This window comes from Cebus imitator, unplaced genomic scaffold (assembly GCF_001604975.1).
Source record: "Cebus imitator isolate Cc_AM_T3 unplaced genomic scaffold, Cebus_imitator-1.0 Scaffold642, whole genome shotgun sequence".
Taxonomy (NCBI): domain Eukaryota; kingdom Metazoa; phylum Chordata; class Mammalia; order Primates; family Cebidae; genus Cebus; species Cebus imitator.
In genome coordinates, this window is record NW_016107957.1 from 688,209 (window position 1) to 707,717 (window position 19,509).

At 38.4% G+C, this 19,509-nt stretch overlaps 1 protein-coding gene across 8 annotated transcripts in view; it reads left to right on the forward strand.

Moving 5' to 3' along the window:
• Positions 1-19,509, forward strand: part of LOC108295491 (utrophin) — a 308,974-nt gene that overhangs the window by 202,682 nt on the left and 86,783 nt on the right. For all 8 annotated transcript variants that reach the window (XM_017517718.2, XM_017517721.2, XM_017517722.2 and 5 more), the window contains 9 exons: positions 1,335-1,505; positions 4,079-4,258; positions 6,898-7,032; positions 8,509-8,658; positions 9,482-9,643; positions 10,435-10,563; positions 11,275-11,448; positions 13,662-13,817; positions 18,295-18,465. In XM_017517718.2, the coding sequence (XP_017373207.1) occupies positions 1,335-1,505; positions 4,079-4,258; positions 6,898-7,032; positions 8,509-8,658; positions 9,482-9,643; positions 10,435-10,563; positions 11,275-11,448; positions 13,662-13,817; positions 18,295-18,465 (1,428 nt within the window). The remainder of the gene's footprint in view (positions 1-1,334; positions 1,506-4,078; positions 4,259-6,897; positions 7,033-8,508; positions 8,659-9,481; positions 9,644-10,434; positions 10,564-11,274; positions 11,449-13,661; positions 13,818-18,294; positions 18,466-19,509) is intronic.

A 19,509-nucleotide genomic window follows, 5' to 3' on the forward strand; every position in this document is an offset into this window, starting at 1 on the left:
GGTACCAGCTCCTTGGTTACTCTGTGGGGACAGTAGAAGGAAAGCTCTCGTTTGGTCCTGTCTGTTTTTATGCCTGAGATCCTATCTGGAGGGAGGGACTGGGAAAGCCTCCATCTCTTGCTTAACTCGAACTTCTGTGAGAACCATCCAGTTCCTGTGCTGGCCTTCGGTTGCTGTCAACCTAGCAGCCAAGCAAGCCCTGGCAGAGTGGCCTCTACTGTGGTGTTGAGCATCAGGCTGAACCTGCCAAGGAGGGGTTGGACGGCGACTGCAGAACAGTGTCTTCTCTCATAGGAGAAGTCAGTTTGTAGTTATGGGGAGGAGCACTCTGAAAAATATTTCTAGACTTCTCTGAAATTTTTAAGTTACTGAATCAAAATCAGACAACTATTTTTACTGTAACTTTTTTGCGTCTGCGTGGCATATACAAATATAGTAGATCTCAAAACCAAAATTGTGTAGTGCAGTGTCTTATGACATCTTTAATAGCAGACTCTTCCTCCCTGTTCTTTAAAAGTGAAATGTTAATGGGAAATTCAGCTAAAAAGAAGAAAATGAACATTTTGGTTGCTTCTAGATTATTATTATTATTATTTGAGACGGAGTCTCACTCTGTTTCCCAGCAGTGGTGCGATCTTGACTCATTGCAGCCTCTGCTTCCCACGTTCAGGCAATTCTCCTGTCCCCGCCTCCCAAATAACTGGGACTACAGGCAGTAGTAACCTAAGGAAGTTCAAAACCATCAAGTAGTAGAGAAAACTAAAGGGAAAAGTGAAAGTCTGTTTTATTTTTATTTTTTTGCCAATATGTGCCACCAGGCCTGGCGAATTTTTGTATGTTTAGTAGAGACAGGGTTTTGCTGTGTTGGCCAGGCTGATCTGGAACTCCTGACCTCAGGTGATCTGCCCACCTTCGCCTCCTAAAGTGCTGTGATTACAGATGTGAACCACCAAGACTGCTTCTAGGTTTTTTGTTTTCACTTTTTTTTGTTATAGACAGTGCTACATTAAATTTACCTCATATATGTGCTTTTACTGTTACAGATTAGATTCCTACATCTGGGATTACAGTGATACATTTTCAAAATTATAATAGATATTTCGAGATAAGAGTATTATCCAAAATATGATATAGAATCCCAGTTATAAGATTATTTTCATTATTACTTATATTCCACAGCATTAGTATGAAATGTATGAGTTGTTACTTGAATTTTAAAACATGCAATTCATTGTGGGAAGTTATTGCTGTGCCTTTAAATATTAAGAGCTAAAATTTGACATTGAAAACACATTAACATTTGTTTATTTGGGGGAATGGCTTTTCCTTTGCAGATCTCTACTCAAAAAAGTAGGTTGTCTGAAAGTCAAGAAAAAGCTGTGAACCTGAAGAAGGACTTGGCAGAGATGCAGGAGTGGATGACCCAGGCCGAGGAAGAATACCTGGAGCGGGATTTTGAGTACAAGTCCCCAGAAGAGCTTGAGTGTGCTGTGGAAGAGATGAAGGTGAGGTGGGGACAACCAGTACCAACAGGCTTCATGCCTCCCTCCTCCCTTTGAAACAGCCCGTCAGTCACCTCTCTAGCGGTCAAGCACTCTATGCACATAGCATCTTTCACTGTAGTTTTTTGAATTAAAAAAACTTAAAAGGGTAGCTGCTATGATTTTAGCAGGGGAAGGAAGCCAGGAACCCACGTGTTTGGCTTGGCCCATGAGTTGAGTCCATGGGGGCCTGTGAGACAAGCTCTTAAGTCAGACCTTTGGGAGGCTACGGAGAATGACTTAAAAATCTCTGGTAGTGAGTATGAAGAAGAATGATCACTTTTTTAATCTGGGTAAATACACATAACATTGACCATTTTAATGTTTTTTTTTTTTTTTTTTTTTTTTTTTTTTTTTGTATTTTTTTTTTTTTTTTTTTTTTTTTTTTTTGAGAGGGAGTTTTGCTCTTGTTGCCCAGGCTAGAGTGCAATGATGCACTATGGGCTCACTGCAGACTCTGCCTCCCGGGTTCAAGCAATTCTCCTGCCTCAGCCTCCTAAAAGTAGTTGGTATTACAGGCTCCTGCCACCATGCCTGGCTAATTTGTATTTTCAGTAGAGACGGGGTTTTGCTATGTTGGCCAGGCTGGTCTCGAATTCCTGACCTCAGGTGATCTGCCCACCTAGGCCTCCCAAAGTGCTGGGATTACAGGTGTGAGCCACCACACCCAGTGGCCATTTTAATTTTTAAGTGCACAACCCAGTGACATTAATTGCATTCATCGCTATTTCCAAAAATTTTTATGAAGAATTGTTTTTTGTAAAGGGAACAAAAGAGACCTCCCAAGCTGTCTGGGGTTTATTCTTATTTTCTTGGGTACTAATCTTCCAGTTAATACATACAGTACATGTGAACACCAGCGTTTCATTAGAGCAGATGGGAGTAGCAGTGGGAATGCATCAGGGGAGTTCCTATTAGTTGGATTCACTGGGAACATTTCCTGTAAACTTGCACTCCTGTGTCGATAGTCTTGAGCGCTCTCTTTCTATGTATAATAGAAGAACTGGGCATCGTTCCCAAATTTCTAACACAACTTCAACTGCCTTGAGTGCTCAAGCCAAAGGAGATCATGTTTTCGAAGCTTTCTTTTTCCTATAAGCTTAAGCAACACAGTGAATGTTTTACCGCAAAGTTAACTTGCCTAGAAGTGTAACTAAAGCAAAAATCTCTGTGCAGGTTTTTTCAAAAAGGGGATTAGATGACATTCATGCATTATTATACATGAATCAAAGTACATGTGACAGGAGGCTTGTATGGAAGTTGTATTTTCACTGAAACATCTTTTTGTAAGGTAGCTTTTTTTGAAAGATTTGAAAATACTCAGTTCATAAGGTACTATTAAATAGGCTCCCATGTTAAGAATTGTGTCATTTATTATCTTTCTTAACACTATTGGCATTGTAGTTCTGTGGATTTTCAAAGTTGCCATAGATCAGATTTGAGAAAAATGATATATAACTATTTGGGCAACATTTTACTTACTGTTATTCTTTCAAACAGCCATTAGGACTTACACAACTGCTACACTTAATTAATTCCTTAGATTATAATCTAATAAAGTTCAAAACCATTAAGTAGTAGAGAAAACTAAAGGGGAAAGTGAAAAAAAATTTCTATTTTTTGCCATTAAATACTTTTGCACCAACCTAATAGGTTGATTTTCCTGAATGTGAGATTGTTTCTCTTGAGCACTGAGAAAGAGCTATTTCTGGATGAGATCATCTCAGTCTAACTTTGTCATTAAAATTCCATTAATTAACAGTAGGGTACATGTGCCTATGTTCTAGCGTTCTAGAATTTTAAAAATAGTTTAAATTATTTAGAGAACTTTTAAAAAAGGATACTTCTACCATAGTGTACCTCAATTTTTGTGAAAATTTGTTTATCACAGTATAATCAGCTCAGACCTCCAGTGATCAGTTGAAATTCACTCAGTTAAATTCTGATCTTGAACCCGGACTTTGAAAATACTTCATGTCAGTAAACATAATTTGGGTAACATATGTTAACACTGCTGTTAGCAAATGAAAACATTTGTGGGGGTTGAGTACATTGGATGCATAAGTGAAATTTTAGAGTTAGTGTTCTTATTTAAAAACACTCACTGGACTGGGTGCAGTGGCTCACGCCTGTAATCCCAGCACTTTGGGAGGCCTAGGTGGGTGGATCACCTGAGGTCAGGAGTTTGAGACCAGCCTGGCCAACATGGTGAAACTCCGTCTCTACTAAAAATACAAAAGTAGCTGGGCATGGTGGCACATGTTTGAAATCCCAGCTACTCGGAGGCTGAGGCAGGAGAATTGCTTAAACCAGAAGCAGAGGTTGCAGTGGGTGAGACTCCATCTCAAACAAACAAACAAATAAACCCCACGAAACAAACAAACCCACAAAGAAGCACTCACTGTTACCTAAATAACTTCCTTTTCGGCAGTTAGAATCATCCCGATGTTTTAATTTTGGTTTAATCCTTGAAGAAAAAAATTGGTTACTGAGAAAAGGAGACATTGTTCAAGTTCATCCTTCCTTTCTTGGAACAGAGGGCAAAAGAGGATGTGCTGCAGAAAGAGGTGAGAGTGAAGATTCTCAAGGACAACATCAAGTTATTAGCTGCCAAGGTGCCCTCTGGTGGCCAGGAGTTGACATCTGAGCTGAATGTTGTGCTGGAGAATTACCAACTTCTTTGTAATAGAATTCGAGGAAAGTGCCACACTTTAGAGGTATGTTACTTTTTTTTTTTTTTTTTCTGTGATGTATTTCTGAGATCCAAACTCTGTAATGTTCTGGCCATTTTCAAATCTTGGAGAAAACTTTTTTATTTCAAATTCTGGATCATAAAGGAAAAATAGTTCTGGGGGAATATGTTGATAAAAATGAAAGAGGGGTTGAAAACAGGAGAACAGAATCTGTCCCTAATTATCAAAAGGTTCTTGGGCAAGTCATTTTATATCTTCAGACTTGACTTTTTTTTGCATGTGAAATCAAGGTTTTCATGTAATAGATGATCTGTGGGGCCGGTTCCAGTCCAAAAATTGCAGAGCACATTGCAAGCATCTCTTTTGTTTTGCCTGGATGAGTACACAGGAAGGAATTATTTTCTTTTGAGTGGTGTCTAAAGTATAAGAGTCATCCAAAGGAAAAACGGAACAGAACTTAAATATGCTACTATTTTACTGGGCCTTAGATGAAATACCTTTTTTTCCCCTCCCTGGCCATTACATGTAAAATGTAGCTGATTCTGTGAAAATTTTTTTAAAACAAAGATCAAGTTTTTGCTTGTTTGTTTTTATAGTGGTATGACTTTTGCTATTGCTTGTTGGAAGATTTAAGAAGCCTTTCAATTTACAATTTAATTTTCATTCAATTCTACGTAAAACAAATCATTGTATTGTGGTAAATCCTGAAATGGTAAAAAATGGCAACTGCAGTATTTAACCTAAATATTGATCATTCATTCATTTGTAAATTCATTCATTGCTTGTTCTAAACTAATTTTGTGCTAAGATAAGTATGTATAATTGAGGCTAGTTAGTAAGATAGTTGATTTGGGGTCAGTCTGCTTCTTGGGAGTGGTCTTCTTTAAGTCTTCTTTTTTTTTTTTCCCATAAGAGGTCATGCTTGCATCTGAGCGGATTTTTTTTTTCTTGTAGAAATGGGGGGACTAGAAACTATTTTTTCTTTTATTTTAACTCAGGGATTGGCAAATTATGGCTGAGGGATTTTTTTTCCATTTTGTTTTGTTTTAAGACAGGGTTTTGCTCTGTCACCTGTGCTGGGGTGCAGTGGTGTGATCACAGCTCACTGAAACCTCAGACTCCTGGGCTCAAGTGACACTCCTGCCCCTGCTTCCTGACTTAGCTATGACTACAGGCTTGCAATGCCACACCAGCTAATTATTTTTCTTTCTTTCTTTTTTTTTTTTGTGGAGATGGGGGTCTCACTATGTTGCCCAGGCTGGTCTTGAACTCTTGGGCTCAAGCTATATTTCTGCCTTGGCCTACCAAAATGCTGGGATTACAGGCATGAGCCACTGTACCTGGACTGGCTAAGGGGTTTAAATCTAAGTTGTAGTTTGTTTTTGGATACCTGGTTAATTAAGAATGCTTTATATATTTCTCAAGGGTTGTACAACACACCCCCTACCTCCAAGAAGAATCTGTGATGGGAACCAAATGTGTCCCTCAAAACCTAAAATATTTACTGTTTAGTCCTTTGTAGAAAAACATACTGCTTCCTGATCTGGTAAGCATACTTCATATGGAATGTGGACCAGCAGGTGCCTTCACTCATTCAGTACATCCAAAAGAGGACAAGCCCAGGAGGCATCCAGCTGAGTTCTTTCTCCTAAACTTGCCACTCAAATAAGTTCCTCTTGTAATAAGGGATTATGAATTTATAAATGTATCCACCCCCTACAAGACCCCTGGGTCCCTGCTCTGGAAACCTTAGAGGGGAATGAGTGATCAAAACCAACACAGTAAGAATTAAGAATAGTGTAACTCTGGTTTTGATAAAATGCGGCTCTCTTCTTATATAGACATGTCTTCATGAATTTAGAAAACATTGGGAAGGCAACCCTGCAAACTTTTACATCAATTAGATCTGAGTTGGAACTGGGTGGGACCCAGGGGATTTCAATTTTCTATGACATCATATTTTAAAAATTTTATAATCTGGAGAAATTTTTTCCTTCTGTTCAAAAAACAAACATTTTTTTTTTTTTTTTTGAAATGGATTTGCACTCTTGTTGCCCAGTCTGGAGGGCAGTGGCGTGGTCTGGACTCACTGCAACCTTCATCTCCTGGGTTCAAGCGATTCTCCTTGCTCAGCCTCATAAGTAGCTGGGATTACAGCCGCCTGCCACCACGCTGGCTAACTTTTGTATTTTTTGTAGAGATGGGGTTTTACCATGTTGACCAGGCTAGGCTGGTCTCGAACTCCTGACCTCAGGTGATCTGCCTGCCTCAGCCTCCTAAAATGCTGGGATTACAGTTGTAGAGCCACGGCAACTGGCTTCTAAAAAACAAACTAAATAATGTTTCTCTTCTGTTTTTTCTACTAATTGTATAGTTGTATTTTTGACATTTAAATGAGATCGTGGAATTTATTTTAAGGTAAAGAGTGAGGCAGCCTCTTGCCCACTCCTCTTTGCTCCCCACCCCTCACCAATTGGTCTAACATGATTTTTTGGATAATTTTATTTTATCTTTTTTATTTGAAGTTTCAACTCCATCAGTTTGTGAATTCCTAGATATACCTACATCCAAATGAAATTATTGGCAGTTAAAGAGAACATGTGGCACTAGCGATATCATGTATGAAATGACTTTTTGTCTGATTTAAACTTTTCATGCTTTAGGAGGTCTGGTCTTGTTGGATTGAGCTGCTTCATTATTTGGATCTTGAAACCACCTGGTTAAACACTTTGGAAGAGCGGATGAAGAGCACAGAGGTCCTGCCTGAGAAGACGGACGCTGTCAACGAAGCCCTAGAGGTTGGAGCCTTTGCTCTCCATGGCGGTTCTCTCTGTTGTGATGGGGTCACATGTGTATTAAAATGAGGAACATGATGTTTATGTGGGCAAATGCATTTGCTTCTTCAGTCATATTCAGTGTCACTTGCATTTTTCTTCCAGAGCCTGAAGTGTTTATGCATTCATGTGTGTTTAGATTACTGGTGACCCACTATGTCAGCCTCAAGATGCGGTTAGCTGTTTGGCAATTGGCACATTTTTGACATGTTGAAGCACTCTAGTTGTTTTCCAGTTTATGTTGCTAGGCCCTGGACAGAGCTCTGCCGGAGGTTACTAGAGCAGCTCTTCTCTTGTTTCATCAACAGGTTGTTTTTACTCACTAAGCACAGCCATGACTGTTTACAGGGGCTTCCTATGACCTTCAGATGTTAGAGGTTGAAAGACAGTGGTTGAGTCATGGGGTCTTGTCATAGGAGCTTGTCATCAAGCCTGGACTTTCAACTCCTTGAGGCCAAGAAATGTACCTGATACTTTGTTATTTTCAGTCCCCAGCACAGTGTGTAGCACATGTTAACTTAATAATCGTTTCTTAAATGAAATACAATGCTAACAGGGTAGGTTTGCTTAACACACACACAAAAGGGAAGAGGGTAGGTACGCTGTACCATGTGGGAAATGAGTGAAATGTGGCAATGACATTCTAGGAGCTGGATGCTGTGCCAGGGAAAAGATGCCACTTCTTAAATAGAGCAGAGTGAGAGACGAGTGAATGAAAACTATGAAATGCTTAACTTTTTTCCTAATATGAGAGTGAATATGTGCACATTCTAGAAATATGGAAAATAAAATATAAAGCAAAATCTTAAGAGAAGCATTTTTAAGCAGTTTGTAGATTTCTTCCTAATTATTATCTTTTATGTATGCATGCTAGAAAGTGGTACACTGGATCAAAGGCTTTGAGGTCTTTTATTTATTTATTTATTTATTTATTTATTTTTTATTTGAGATGGAATCTCGCTATGTTGCCCAGGCTAAAGTGCAGTGCCATGATCTCAGCTCACTGGAACCTCCGCCTCCTGAGTTTAAGCAATTCTCCTGCCTCAGCCTCCTGAGTAGCTGAGATCAAAGGCGTGCGCCACCACCCTAGCTAATTTTGTATTTTTAGTAAAGACGGGTTTTTTTTTTTAACCTGGTTGGCCATGCTGGTCTAGAATTCCTGACGTCAGGTGATTTACCTGCCTTGGCTTCCCAAAGTGCTAGGATTATAGGTGTGAGCCATTGTGCTTGTATCACTTACGCTAATCTCTCAATTTTATGCATTTTTTAATACCGTGATGAATATTTTTGTGAATTAGTAATTTACTTAATGTTTGGTCCTGTTCCTTAGGTAGATTTTTAGAAAATGGAATTACTTGTTTAAGAAATAGACATTTTGGGGATCCTTGATACCTTTGGCCCTAGTAAATGCACTATTTTTTTTTCCCATCTCTGGTCCAGTCTCTGGAATCTGTTCTGCGCCACCCGGCAGATAATCGCACCCAGATTCGAGAGCTTGGCCAGACTCTGATTGATGGAGGGATCCTGGATGATATAATCAGTGAGAAACTGGAGGCTTTCAACAGCCGATATGAAGAGCTGAGTCACCTGGTAAGAGTCAGGCCATGCATGCGTGTTGATTAGGTACTGATGAAGTGGAGCTGGCCCTAAGCTCCGTATCATAGGGCTTTAATGTTGGAAAAATCTTTAATGTTGGTTAAAGTTGGTAACCAAGCTAACAGGGGCATTGAGGGTACTGAAGTACTCAGGAGGGGAGAATAAATCTAACACTTTAAGACAGGCAGAGCTTGATGATTAAAAAAATTATTTTTGATATTACTTCTACATATTTGTATCACACATTAGAGAAAGAACACTTCTTTTACAGGAAGGTTGGCTATGAATATTAGGTGCTTCCAAACACATATTAAATAATAACTGTTGATGTTTAGTCAATGAATAACATCAAGCTTAACCCAAAAGTGCAGTACGTAGTCGTTTGATATGTATGTACACCTGTAGAATTTGTTTTACACTTTAGAGAAATAGACTCTGATGTTTACTGTATTGACAGACATTTTTCTTATGTTTTATGTTCTTGTTGGTAGACATTGATGATTCCTAAAAATGCTTTAAAATTATAATAAATAACAAATTTTTATCTTCTGTTTAATGCATCTTATGGGAAATTTTACATTTTTGTATTTTGTCATTGTATATAGAAATAAGTAATAATTAGTAATTCAGCTGCATGGTACACAAGATCCTAGTAGAACATTTTCACTGTTACCATTAGTAATTATTATTTATTTATAAGGACGACTAAAGTCTTGAATGAAAGCTTTTATAGTCTTTTCTTAGTGGCCAGAACATATATATATTCAGCTATTTATATTTGCACTGAGCCACTAATGATTCAGTTTCTCCTCTGCAGGCAGAGAGCAAGCAGATTTCTTTGGAAAAGCAACTCCAGGCCCTGCGGGAAACTGACCATATCCTTCAAGTCTTACAAGAGAGCTTGGGGGAGTTGGACCAACAGCTCACCACGTACCTAACTGACAGGATAGATGCTTTCCAAGTTCCACAGGAAGCTCAGGTATTGCTGTGAATTTGAAGACTTTCAAGATGTAAAGAGAGCATATGCAATTACCTCTTCAACTATAATGAAACCCCTCCTGCCATCCAAAATCGAGAGTTAATGGGAAAGATTGACCTTACTTATGGGGCAGCATTTGGGTTTTGAAGTTCTCTTGCTTTCTATGTGAGACTGTCTCAAAAGTTCTATATATTTTATTTTGTTATTTATTTGAGACAGAGTCTCACTCTGTCACCCAGGCTGGAGTGCAGTGGCGCAATCTCAGCTCACTGCAACCTCTGCTTCTGGGTTCAAGTGATTCTCCTGCCTTAGCCTCTAGAGTTATAAGCGTGTGCCACCAAGCCTGGCTAATTTTTTGTACTTTTAGTAGAGACAGGGTTTCACCATGTTGGCCAGGCTAGTCTCAAACTCCTGACCTCAGGTGATATGCCTTCCTCCGCCTCCCAAAGTGCTGGGATTGCAGGTGTGAGCCATTGTACCCAGTTGAAAAGTCCTGTATATTTTGAATAGTAGTTTTCTTCGCTATGAAGTTGGGACAATTCCTTCCTTATAAATAAGTTGTGAACATTAGAAATGCCAAGTGTAAGGATCTTAGCATGTGCATCACGCACAATAGTCATATTATACAATGGGCTGTATTATTATCATACAAAAACTTATTAAAGCTTCTATGGAGGTCAACATTATATAAAATACATTATGTACTACACAACAATATAGAACTTTTGTATTGCTTCTTTTTATACTTAAGAAAAAAAGGACATTGTCTCCCCTTTCCAATCTCTTTGTAGAAAATCCAAGCAGAGATCTCAGCCCATGAGCTAACCCTAGAGGAGCTGAGAAGAAATATGCGTTCTCAACCCCCGACCTCCCCAGTGAGCAGGTCTGCCAGAGGAGGAAGTCAGATGGATGTGCTACAGGTAAGGAGGGCAAGGAGCTTCCTTTTACTTTTCAGTGTGTTAGGAATTTTTTTTAAAAAAGAGAAATAATTGATTACTTGGGCACCCTTGGTATTCTTTATGATGTAAATTGTGGAATAGGAGTGATGTATTGAAGGTGCATTGCATCCCAGGGCAACAGAAACAAATTGTTGCAAGGGGGGGAAATGTTAAATCTGATTTTTTAGTGGAGTTGAGAAACAAGAGAGTGAGCCATATTTAGAGGTTACCTTTATATAGTCTTTTTCTTTAACACAGAGCCTCTGTCAGTATCTTGTGGATGATGCTGTGGGCAGGCTGAGCACGAATTGGATGCAGCATCATTTAGTTCTTTCATGGTTGATGTGACATTGACTTGCACTCTGAACTTCCGATGAAGGGCATTTTGAGCTGAACTGCCTTTTTGAACATGAAGTTTTATTTCCAGTGAGGCCAGCTTTATCTAAATTTCTTATCCAAATCTATTGACTCCTGAGACTGAGACAGAGTGTTGAGTAACTTTTGACACTGGGCTATGCAGTTCACTTAGGCGATTGGGTAACCTCACCGAGTTCCATTAGGGTTTTTGTTGTTATTATATTACTGATTTTGTGTGTGTGTGTGCTTATGGTACAGATTTTGAGTTGTATGTGTTATGCTCATGATGAGAGAGATAATCATTCTGATAATTTGTATTTTCATTTCTGCAAACAGAGGAAACTCCGAGAAGTATCCACAAAGTTCCAGCTTTTCCAGAAGCCTGCTAACTTCGAGCAGCGCATGCTGGACTGCAAGCGTGTGCTGGATGGTGTGAAAGCAGAACTTCATGTTCTGGATGTGAAGGATGTAGATCCTGACGTCATACAGACCCACCTGGACAAGTGTATGGTGAGGCTGTAGGGTGATTGACACATCCAGTGGCTTTTTCAGAAGCTGTAATGGCTTAGTCTAGAGCTTACATGCCTAGTGTGTCCAACGATCACTAGTCTAGAGTGTGCTAAACATAAGGATTGATAATGAAAAACCTGTTAAAAAATAAGAAGTGTGGTCTTTCCCTCCAAGGAAATTAGAAGAGATAAGAGAGATAGCTAAGGAAACTAGAATAGACATGTATATAACATGATGACAAACAAAAACCAAAATAAAAGAAACACATCTTAATCATAGTGTGAAGTTAGGAAGGCTTCAGCAGAATGTGACTAATAAGCAAAGTTTTCAAGGATAATTTTGAGTTAGCTAAAAGAACCATACTTAGAATGAATATCAGATATATTATAGCATAAAAATTCAATTTTCTAGTAAAATAAAAGTTTAAATAGAAATATAAACCTAAGATAGGAAAGAAGAAATTATATATAAGGCCTTATGACTTTTGTAGTCTTGAACTTTGTAATTCAATTGAATAGAAATTTTAAAATAATGTAGCTAAGGGGAAACAATCTTCGAATTAGTGTTCTGCTTGAGAATCACAGAACTTAAGCTGCGACTCTTTAGGACAGGAGCAGTACAGGGGCATTTCTTTGTGCCTTTCAAAATAAATGATAAATTTCAATATATATGTGCATGTATATAAGTATTTATTTCATTATTGTGACGTAATGGTAATCAGGGCAAGTGCTGTCCTTGACTTCATAGAACACAGCTCAGGGGTCTGTTAGGTGATGGTGTCCCATGAGATGTTAAGATGGTGATGTATGGTGTCAAGAGAAGCTGTAAAGCTTTTTGGTTTCAAGTAACTGGGATGAAGACAACTCTGAATTTGACCTACAGAACTCTGATTTATTTTTTTCTTCTTTTATGTTTAAATTTATTTTATTTTTAATTTTTGAAGAATTTTAGATTCAGGAAGTACATGTGCGCATTTGATACATGGATATATTGTATGATGCTGAAGTTTGGGTTTCGACTGGACCCATCACCCAAATAATAAACATGGTACCCACTCAGTGGTTTTTCAGCTCGTGCCCCTTTCCTCCTTCCTGGCTTTTAGAGTCCCAGTGTCTTTGGTTTCCATCTTTATGTGCATGTGTACCGATTGTTTAACTCCCACTTATAAGTGAGAACATGTAGTATTTGATTTTCTGGGTTAATTTACTTAGGATAATGGCCATGAGCTGCATCGATGCTGCTGCAAAGGACATGATTTCCTTTTTTATAGCTGTGTAGTATTCTGTGGTATATTTGTACCACATTTTCTTTATTCATTCCCCCATTGATGGGCACCTAGGTTGATGGCATGTCTTTGCTACTGTGAGTAGTGGTGTGATCAACATGGGAGCGCATGTGTCTTTTTGGTAGAACGATTTATTCTCCTTTACAAATATACCTAGTAATGAGATTTCTGAGTTGAATAATAATTCTATGTTTAGTTCTTTGAGATATTTCCAAACTGCTTTCCTCAGGGGCTGAACTGACTTGCAGTCCCACCAACAGTGTACGGTGTTCCCTTTTCTCTGCAGCCTTGCCAGCATCTCTTGTTTATTGACTTTTTAATAATGGCCATTCTGACTGGTGTGAGATGGTATCTTATTGTGGTTTTGATTTGCCTCAGAAACATGATTTCTTATAGTCATATACATCTTGATATATCAATTTTTTAATATTTTTATCCTATAAGTAATATATGCTCATTGTGGTAGACTTAGTACTTCCGAGAAATAGAAGGGAAAAAAATAAGTATTAATAATTTCAAATCCAAGAAACAGCCATAGCTGGTGTTGGCTTTTTAAAAGTCATAACATGTAAGATTTTTTTTTAAATGTGATTTTAACTGTGATAAACATTCTGGTTTTAGTCCTAATGTTTTCCCATTTTATGTAGGAAAAATGTTTATATTGAGTTCTTTTATAAACATTTAAAACATTTGTCTGAGTTTTTAAAAGAATGAGCATAAGCTCTATTTATTTTCTTGTCATATTTGAAAAAGTGATTTCAAGCTTGATTTTATTTGATTCAACCTTCAGACCAAATCTGAGACAGAGCGTGGCCTTTGATCTCCATAGTTAGGTCTTGGCTGTCAGTCTGTGCAAACCGTTCTGAAAGGATGCCAGCTGGCAAACTGTCACCACCGTGTGTAATTTGTCTTTTTGTTTGTTTTAAAGAAACTGTATAAAACTTTGAGTGAAGTCAAACTTGAAGTGGAAACTGTAATTAAAACAGGAAGACATATTGTCCAGAAACAGCAAACAGACAACCCAAAAGGGATGGATGAGCAGCTGACTTCCCTGAAGGTCCTTTACAATGACCTGGGCGCACAGGTGAGGAGAGCAGTCCCATAACTCACCTCTCTCTCTCTTTCTTCCTGTTTTTCTCTCTTTCTCTCGTGTATTTCCAAATTTCACTTTTTGGAAAATGTGTTTTTGAAATTTATGAGATTCATATGTGTTTTCAATTTATTGTAATAATTTTTGTTATATTTATTTAAATGTATGTGCTAATATTAACAGTGATTCATAGTTACATAGAAATTTATTTTTGGCTAGGCACAGTGGCTCACGCCAACTCTTTGGGAGGCTGAGGTAGGTAATTATTTGAGCCTAGGGGTTTGAGACCAGCCTGGGCAACATGACAAAATCTTGTCTCTACAAAAAAAAAATACAAATTAAAACCACCAAAAGCAAACAAATTTCCAAAAAAAAAAAAAAATTAGCCATGGTGGTACATACCTGTAGTCCTAGCTACCTGGGAGGCTGAGGTGGGAGGATTGCTTGAGCCTGGGAGGCAGAGGTTGCAGTGAGCTGAGACCACGCGATTGCACTCCAGCCTAGGAAACAGAATGAGACACTGTATAAAAGAATTTATTTTTAATATGTAATTCAGGCTAATATTTATACTTTCAATGGCTACTGATACTCCATAAGTTATTCTAAGGAAAGTGCAAGTAATATATGTTCATTGTGGTAGGCTTAGTACTTCAAAGAAATGCGAGGGAAAAAGTAAATATTAATAATTCCAAATTTCAATGGGTAGTAGTGCCTGCTGTTGGCCTTTTTTCTAGTCATAACATATAAGGTTTCTTTTAAATGTAATTTTAAGTGTGATAAAATTCTGTTTTTAGTCTTAATGCTTTCCCATTTTATGTAGGAAAAATGGGAAAATAATAGTCCCTGTAAAACCTCAAGTTATTGGTGCTTAGATTTCTAAATTGAATAGTCTACTGAGAAATGTTAAAACGTCAGGGCTCTAGAAAATAGCCAGTGTCAAGAAGTTCACATTAATCTACTAGGATTTGAAATCCTGCCAAGAAATTTCTCTAATTTGGGCATTTTAGTGAATCTGTGCAGGAGTTGTTAAGCATTAATTGTGAGTGACTGAATCTTTGCCCTGAAACCAGGAGGGCAAAGAATGTGTGGAAGTGTAAAACCTTACTAGGTAATATTGAAAAACCATGTTTGATAGTATTTTGAATCCTTCTTCAGTTAGGAAATATTAACTACTTCCTCCTGAGTTAATACTGAAGTTTCTACATAAGCCCAGAGAAAAATAGCTGAAATTTTGTTTTTAATTGAAATCAAAATGACCAGTCCATACTTTTTCTAGGTGATTTTGAGCTCACTTCTGCAAGCTTAGATTGTTGAAGTGATGCATCTTGATATATTGCATGCCTGGAACACATACCTTAGAACTTCTTTTTGGAATTATGTAGCTGAAGTTATTCATTGAATATTATTATATTTAGTCACTGGACATTTTATGAATGGAATGGCATTGCTGGTTTTTGCACTAATTCTCCAATTGTGACTATAATTTTAGCATTAATTTTATCATTTAAAGTTTCATTTGATTGAGACTTTACTCTGTGTCAGGAATTATACAAGGATACAGTGGTGAGGAAAAAGATAAATTCTCTCTCTATCTAATGGAACTTAGGGTAGTGAAAGAGGAAAACATGAAATGATGTCACATTATCAGTCTGAAGAGTTAATGAAGGAATGTACATGGTTTTTTAAGAGTATAGGTAAACGGGGACTTTTCACCCAGTCTAGGGTTAGGAAGGCTTCCCTGAGGAGGTGATGCATAAGCTGAGATCTGAAGTCTGAGTAGGAGTCACCTGGGTGAAACTAGAAGAGATTTCGAGACTGATAAAACAGTGTATATAAAGGCTCTATGGCAGGGGGCAGTGTGGTACATTTGAGTGGCTAGAGCAGAGAGAGCCACTGTGGGGAACATGGTGCTAGGGAGATAGGATGAGATGAAATCCTGCCAGTGTCACAGAGTTTGTGTTACAGACTTCAATCTGTGTCTTCAGCAGTTATTGCAGTTTTTAATGGGGAAATCACATACTCAGATATGTCTTTTAAAGGATTACTCACTGCAGTTTGGAAGAGGAATTGGAGAGAGGCTGGAATAGATGTGAGGAGACTAGTTAGGAAGTAATTGTACTCTCGGCAAGAGATGGTCATACCTTGAACTAGGATGGACAGTGAAGATAGAGTGAGTGAACTGATGTCAGACATATGTAGGAAGTGAAATCAATAGGACTTGGTGCAGAAGGAGAGATGAAGGATGACTCCTGGGTTTCTGGCTTGATGATGTGGATGGTGTGATCATTGAGATGGGGTGCTATAAGAAAAGATAGGCTGGGCACGGTGGCCCACGCCTATAATTCCAGCACTTTGGGAGGCCGAAGTAGGCAGATCATGAGGTCGAGAGATCAAGACTATCCTGGCCAACATGGTGAAACCCTGTCTCTACTAAATATTACAAAAATTAACTGGGTGTGGTGGTGTGCATCTGTAGTCCCAGCTACTCGGGAGGCTGAGGCAGGTAAATCACTTGAACTTGGGATGTAGAGATTGCAGTGAGCCAAGATCACACCACCCGCATTCCAGCTTGGCGGTGGCTCATGCCTGTAATCCCAGCACTTTCAGAGGCTGAGACTGTGGATCACCTAAGTCAGGAGTTCGAGACCAGTCTGGCCAACATGACAAAAACCAGTCTCTACTAAAAAGAAAAAAAAAAAAAAATTAGCTGGGTGTGGTGGCATGTGCCTGTAATCTCAGCTAATTAGGAAGCTGAGGCAGGAGAATTGCTTAGAGGTGGAGGTTGTAGTGAGTCAAGATTGCGCTGCTGCACTCCAACCTGGGCAATAAGAGTGAAAACTTCATCTCAAAAAAAAAAAAAAAAAAGGTAGAGGCATGCAGAAATCATATGTATGTATGTATGTAAAAAATTGACATTTTAAATACCTTTAAAAAATCATATGTATATATGTATAAAATCGACATTTTAAATACCTTTGAGAATGTTAATTGGAAATGTCGGGCATTTACATGATCGAACATTCAGGTCTGGAGAGTGTATCTGGTCCGAACAGGTGGATTTTATGAGTCATCTGCATAGAGGTAGTAATTAAAGTAATCAAGGATGATAGATTGCCTAAGAACAGGGTATAGCGAAAGAAGAGGGCCCTCAACCAAGTCTTACGAATTACATCATTTAGAAAGAAATCTGAGGAAGATGAGCTTGCAGAAGAAACTAATATAAGTAGCAAGAAGTGGTAGGTACACATGCAAGTGCTAGGTCTGGGAAGCCAGGGGAAGATGGTATTTCGAGAATGAGTGTACTTACATGTTTTGGATATTATTGAAAGTTAAATATGATGTCCACCTAAACATATCCGTTAGATCAGTTGCCATTGGGGTCATCCTTGAACTTGGCAAGGGCAATGTCTTGGGAGTGATGGTGGTAGAAGCCAGAATGGCATGACTCAACCCAAAGATTATACCACCTTGGTCTTGGCCTTAACTTCTTTAAGTTTCTTTTTCGTTATCCATAAAATAGAAAGAGGCTTTGTGAATTTTATTGCATACATGTGTATGATTCCTTAGCACAACACAGAAGCTGTATTAAGAACTTGGTACATGTTAGTTAAGTTCATTTGCTTTCTGTCAACAACAATAAGAGCAAAATAATATAAGGTTGCATAGTCATGTACTGTGTTTTAAGTTAATATGGTTAATTTTAAAACATGTAATTGTGAAATGGTGCTATTTCCCCCCTCAAATTGCTATAATATAGTATTTTTAAAAACAGAATCCTTCATGGAGAGGATTCTAAGATATCTTGTGTTCAAAATTATAATAGATACCATTTAGTGATTTTTAACTTTATTTCAGCCCTTTTTGTGTGTGTTTTTCTCACTTAATACTTATAACAATCTTTAAAAAAATTTTTTTTTGAGACAGGATCTTGCTCTGTTGCTCAGGCTGGAGTGCAGTGGCAGGATCACGGCTCAGTGCAGCCCTAGTCTCCAGGGCTCAAGTGATTCTCCCACCTTAGCCTCCAGAGTAGTTGGAACTATAGGCGCTCACCACCACACTGGCTAATTTTTTGTAGGTTTTGTAGAGGTGAGGTCTTTCCATGTTTCCCAGCCTGATCTCAAACTCTTGGACTCAAGAGATTTGCCCACCTTGGTCTCCCACTGTGCCGGGATTATAGGCATGAGCCATTGCGCCCAGCCGCATGCCAATCTTTTGAGGGCTACACCTCTATCAGAGTCACTTAGGAAATTAATGGTAGCGCTAAGATGAAAACCCAGGATTGCCTGGCATTTAACCACTACAGTATGTTGCCTCCTTACAGAAATGCAAGCTTAGAGGCTTTCTAAGGTGCTACAGACAAAGGTTATGTACGTCTTGGGGGTTAAATATGAATCAGTTTGGATCTTTAGTTAACATTCTGGTTCATTTCCATCTCAGTCTCAGTCTCTCCTTGTCTCTCTCTTCTTCTCAGGTGACAGAAGGAAAACAGGATCTAGAAAGAGCCTCACAGTTGGCCCGCAAAATGAAGAAAGAGGCTGCATCTCTCTCTGAATGGCTTTCTGCTACTGAAACTGAATTGGTACAGAAGTCCACTTCAGAAGGTCTGCTTGGTGACTTGGATACAGAGATTTCCTGGGCTAAAGTAAGTTGTAGTTCAGATGAAACACCAGCATGATGCCGGTGTAATGTGGCATTTGTTCTGGGCGATCTAGGTGGATACCATGTCCCTCCATTTCATATTAAATCTAGCCTTTTCTTTTTTGCATTGTTTTTCCCCTTCTCTGTCCTAAGAAACAATATTTTTAAAACAATGATTGTATTTTATTTTATTTGTAATTTCTACTTTTAGATTAAGGGGTACATGTATTGGTTTGTTGCATGGATATATTGTGTGATGCTGAGATTTGGGGTATGAATGATCCCATCACCAACATAGTGAGCATAGTAGCCAATAGGTAGTTTTTCAGCTCATACCTCCCTCTGTTTCTGACCCCTTTACTGTCCCTAGTTTCTATCATTCCCATCTTTATGGCCATGCATACCCAATGTTTAGCTCCCGTTTGCAAGTGAGAACATGTGATGTTTGGTTTCCCATTTCTCCATTAAGTCACTTAGGATAATGGCCCTCAGCTGCATCCATGTTGCTGTAGAGGACATGATACCATTCTTTTTCATGACTGTGTAATATTCCATGGTGTATATATACCACATTTTCTTTATCCAATCCACCATTGATGGGCACCTAGGTTGCTGACGGGTCTTTGCTGTTGTGAATAGTGTCGATGAACATATGAGTGCATGTGTCTTTCTGGTAGAACAGTTTATTTTCCTTTGCATATATACCTAGTAATTGGATTTCTAAGTCAAATGTTAATTCTGTTTGAAGTGCTTTGAGAAATTTCTAAACTGCTTTCCACAGAGGCTGAACTAATTTACATTTCCAGCAACAGTGTAAAAGTGTTCCTTTTTCTCTGTAATCTTGCAAACATCTATTTTTTTACTTTGAATAATAACCATTCTGAATGGTGTGAATGGTATCTCATTGTGGTTTCAATTTGCATTTCTCTAATGTTAGTGATGGTGAACATTTTTTCATATATTGTTGGCTGCTGGTATGTCTTTTGTGAAATGTCTGTTCATTTCCTTTGCCCACTTTCAATGGGGTTATTTGTAAAACAGCTCTTTT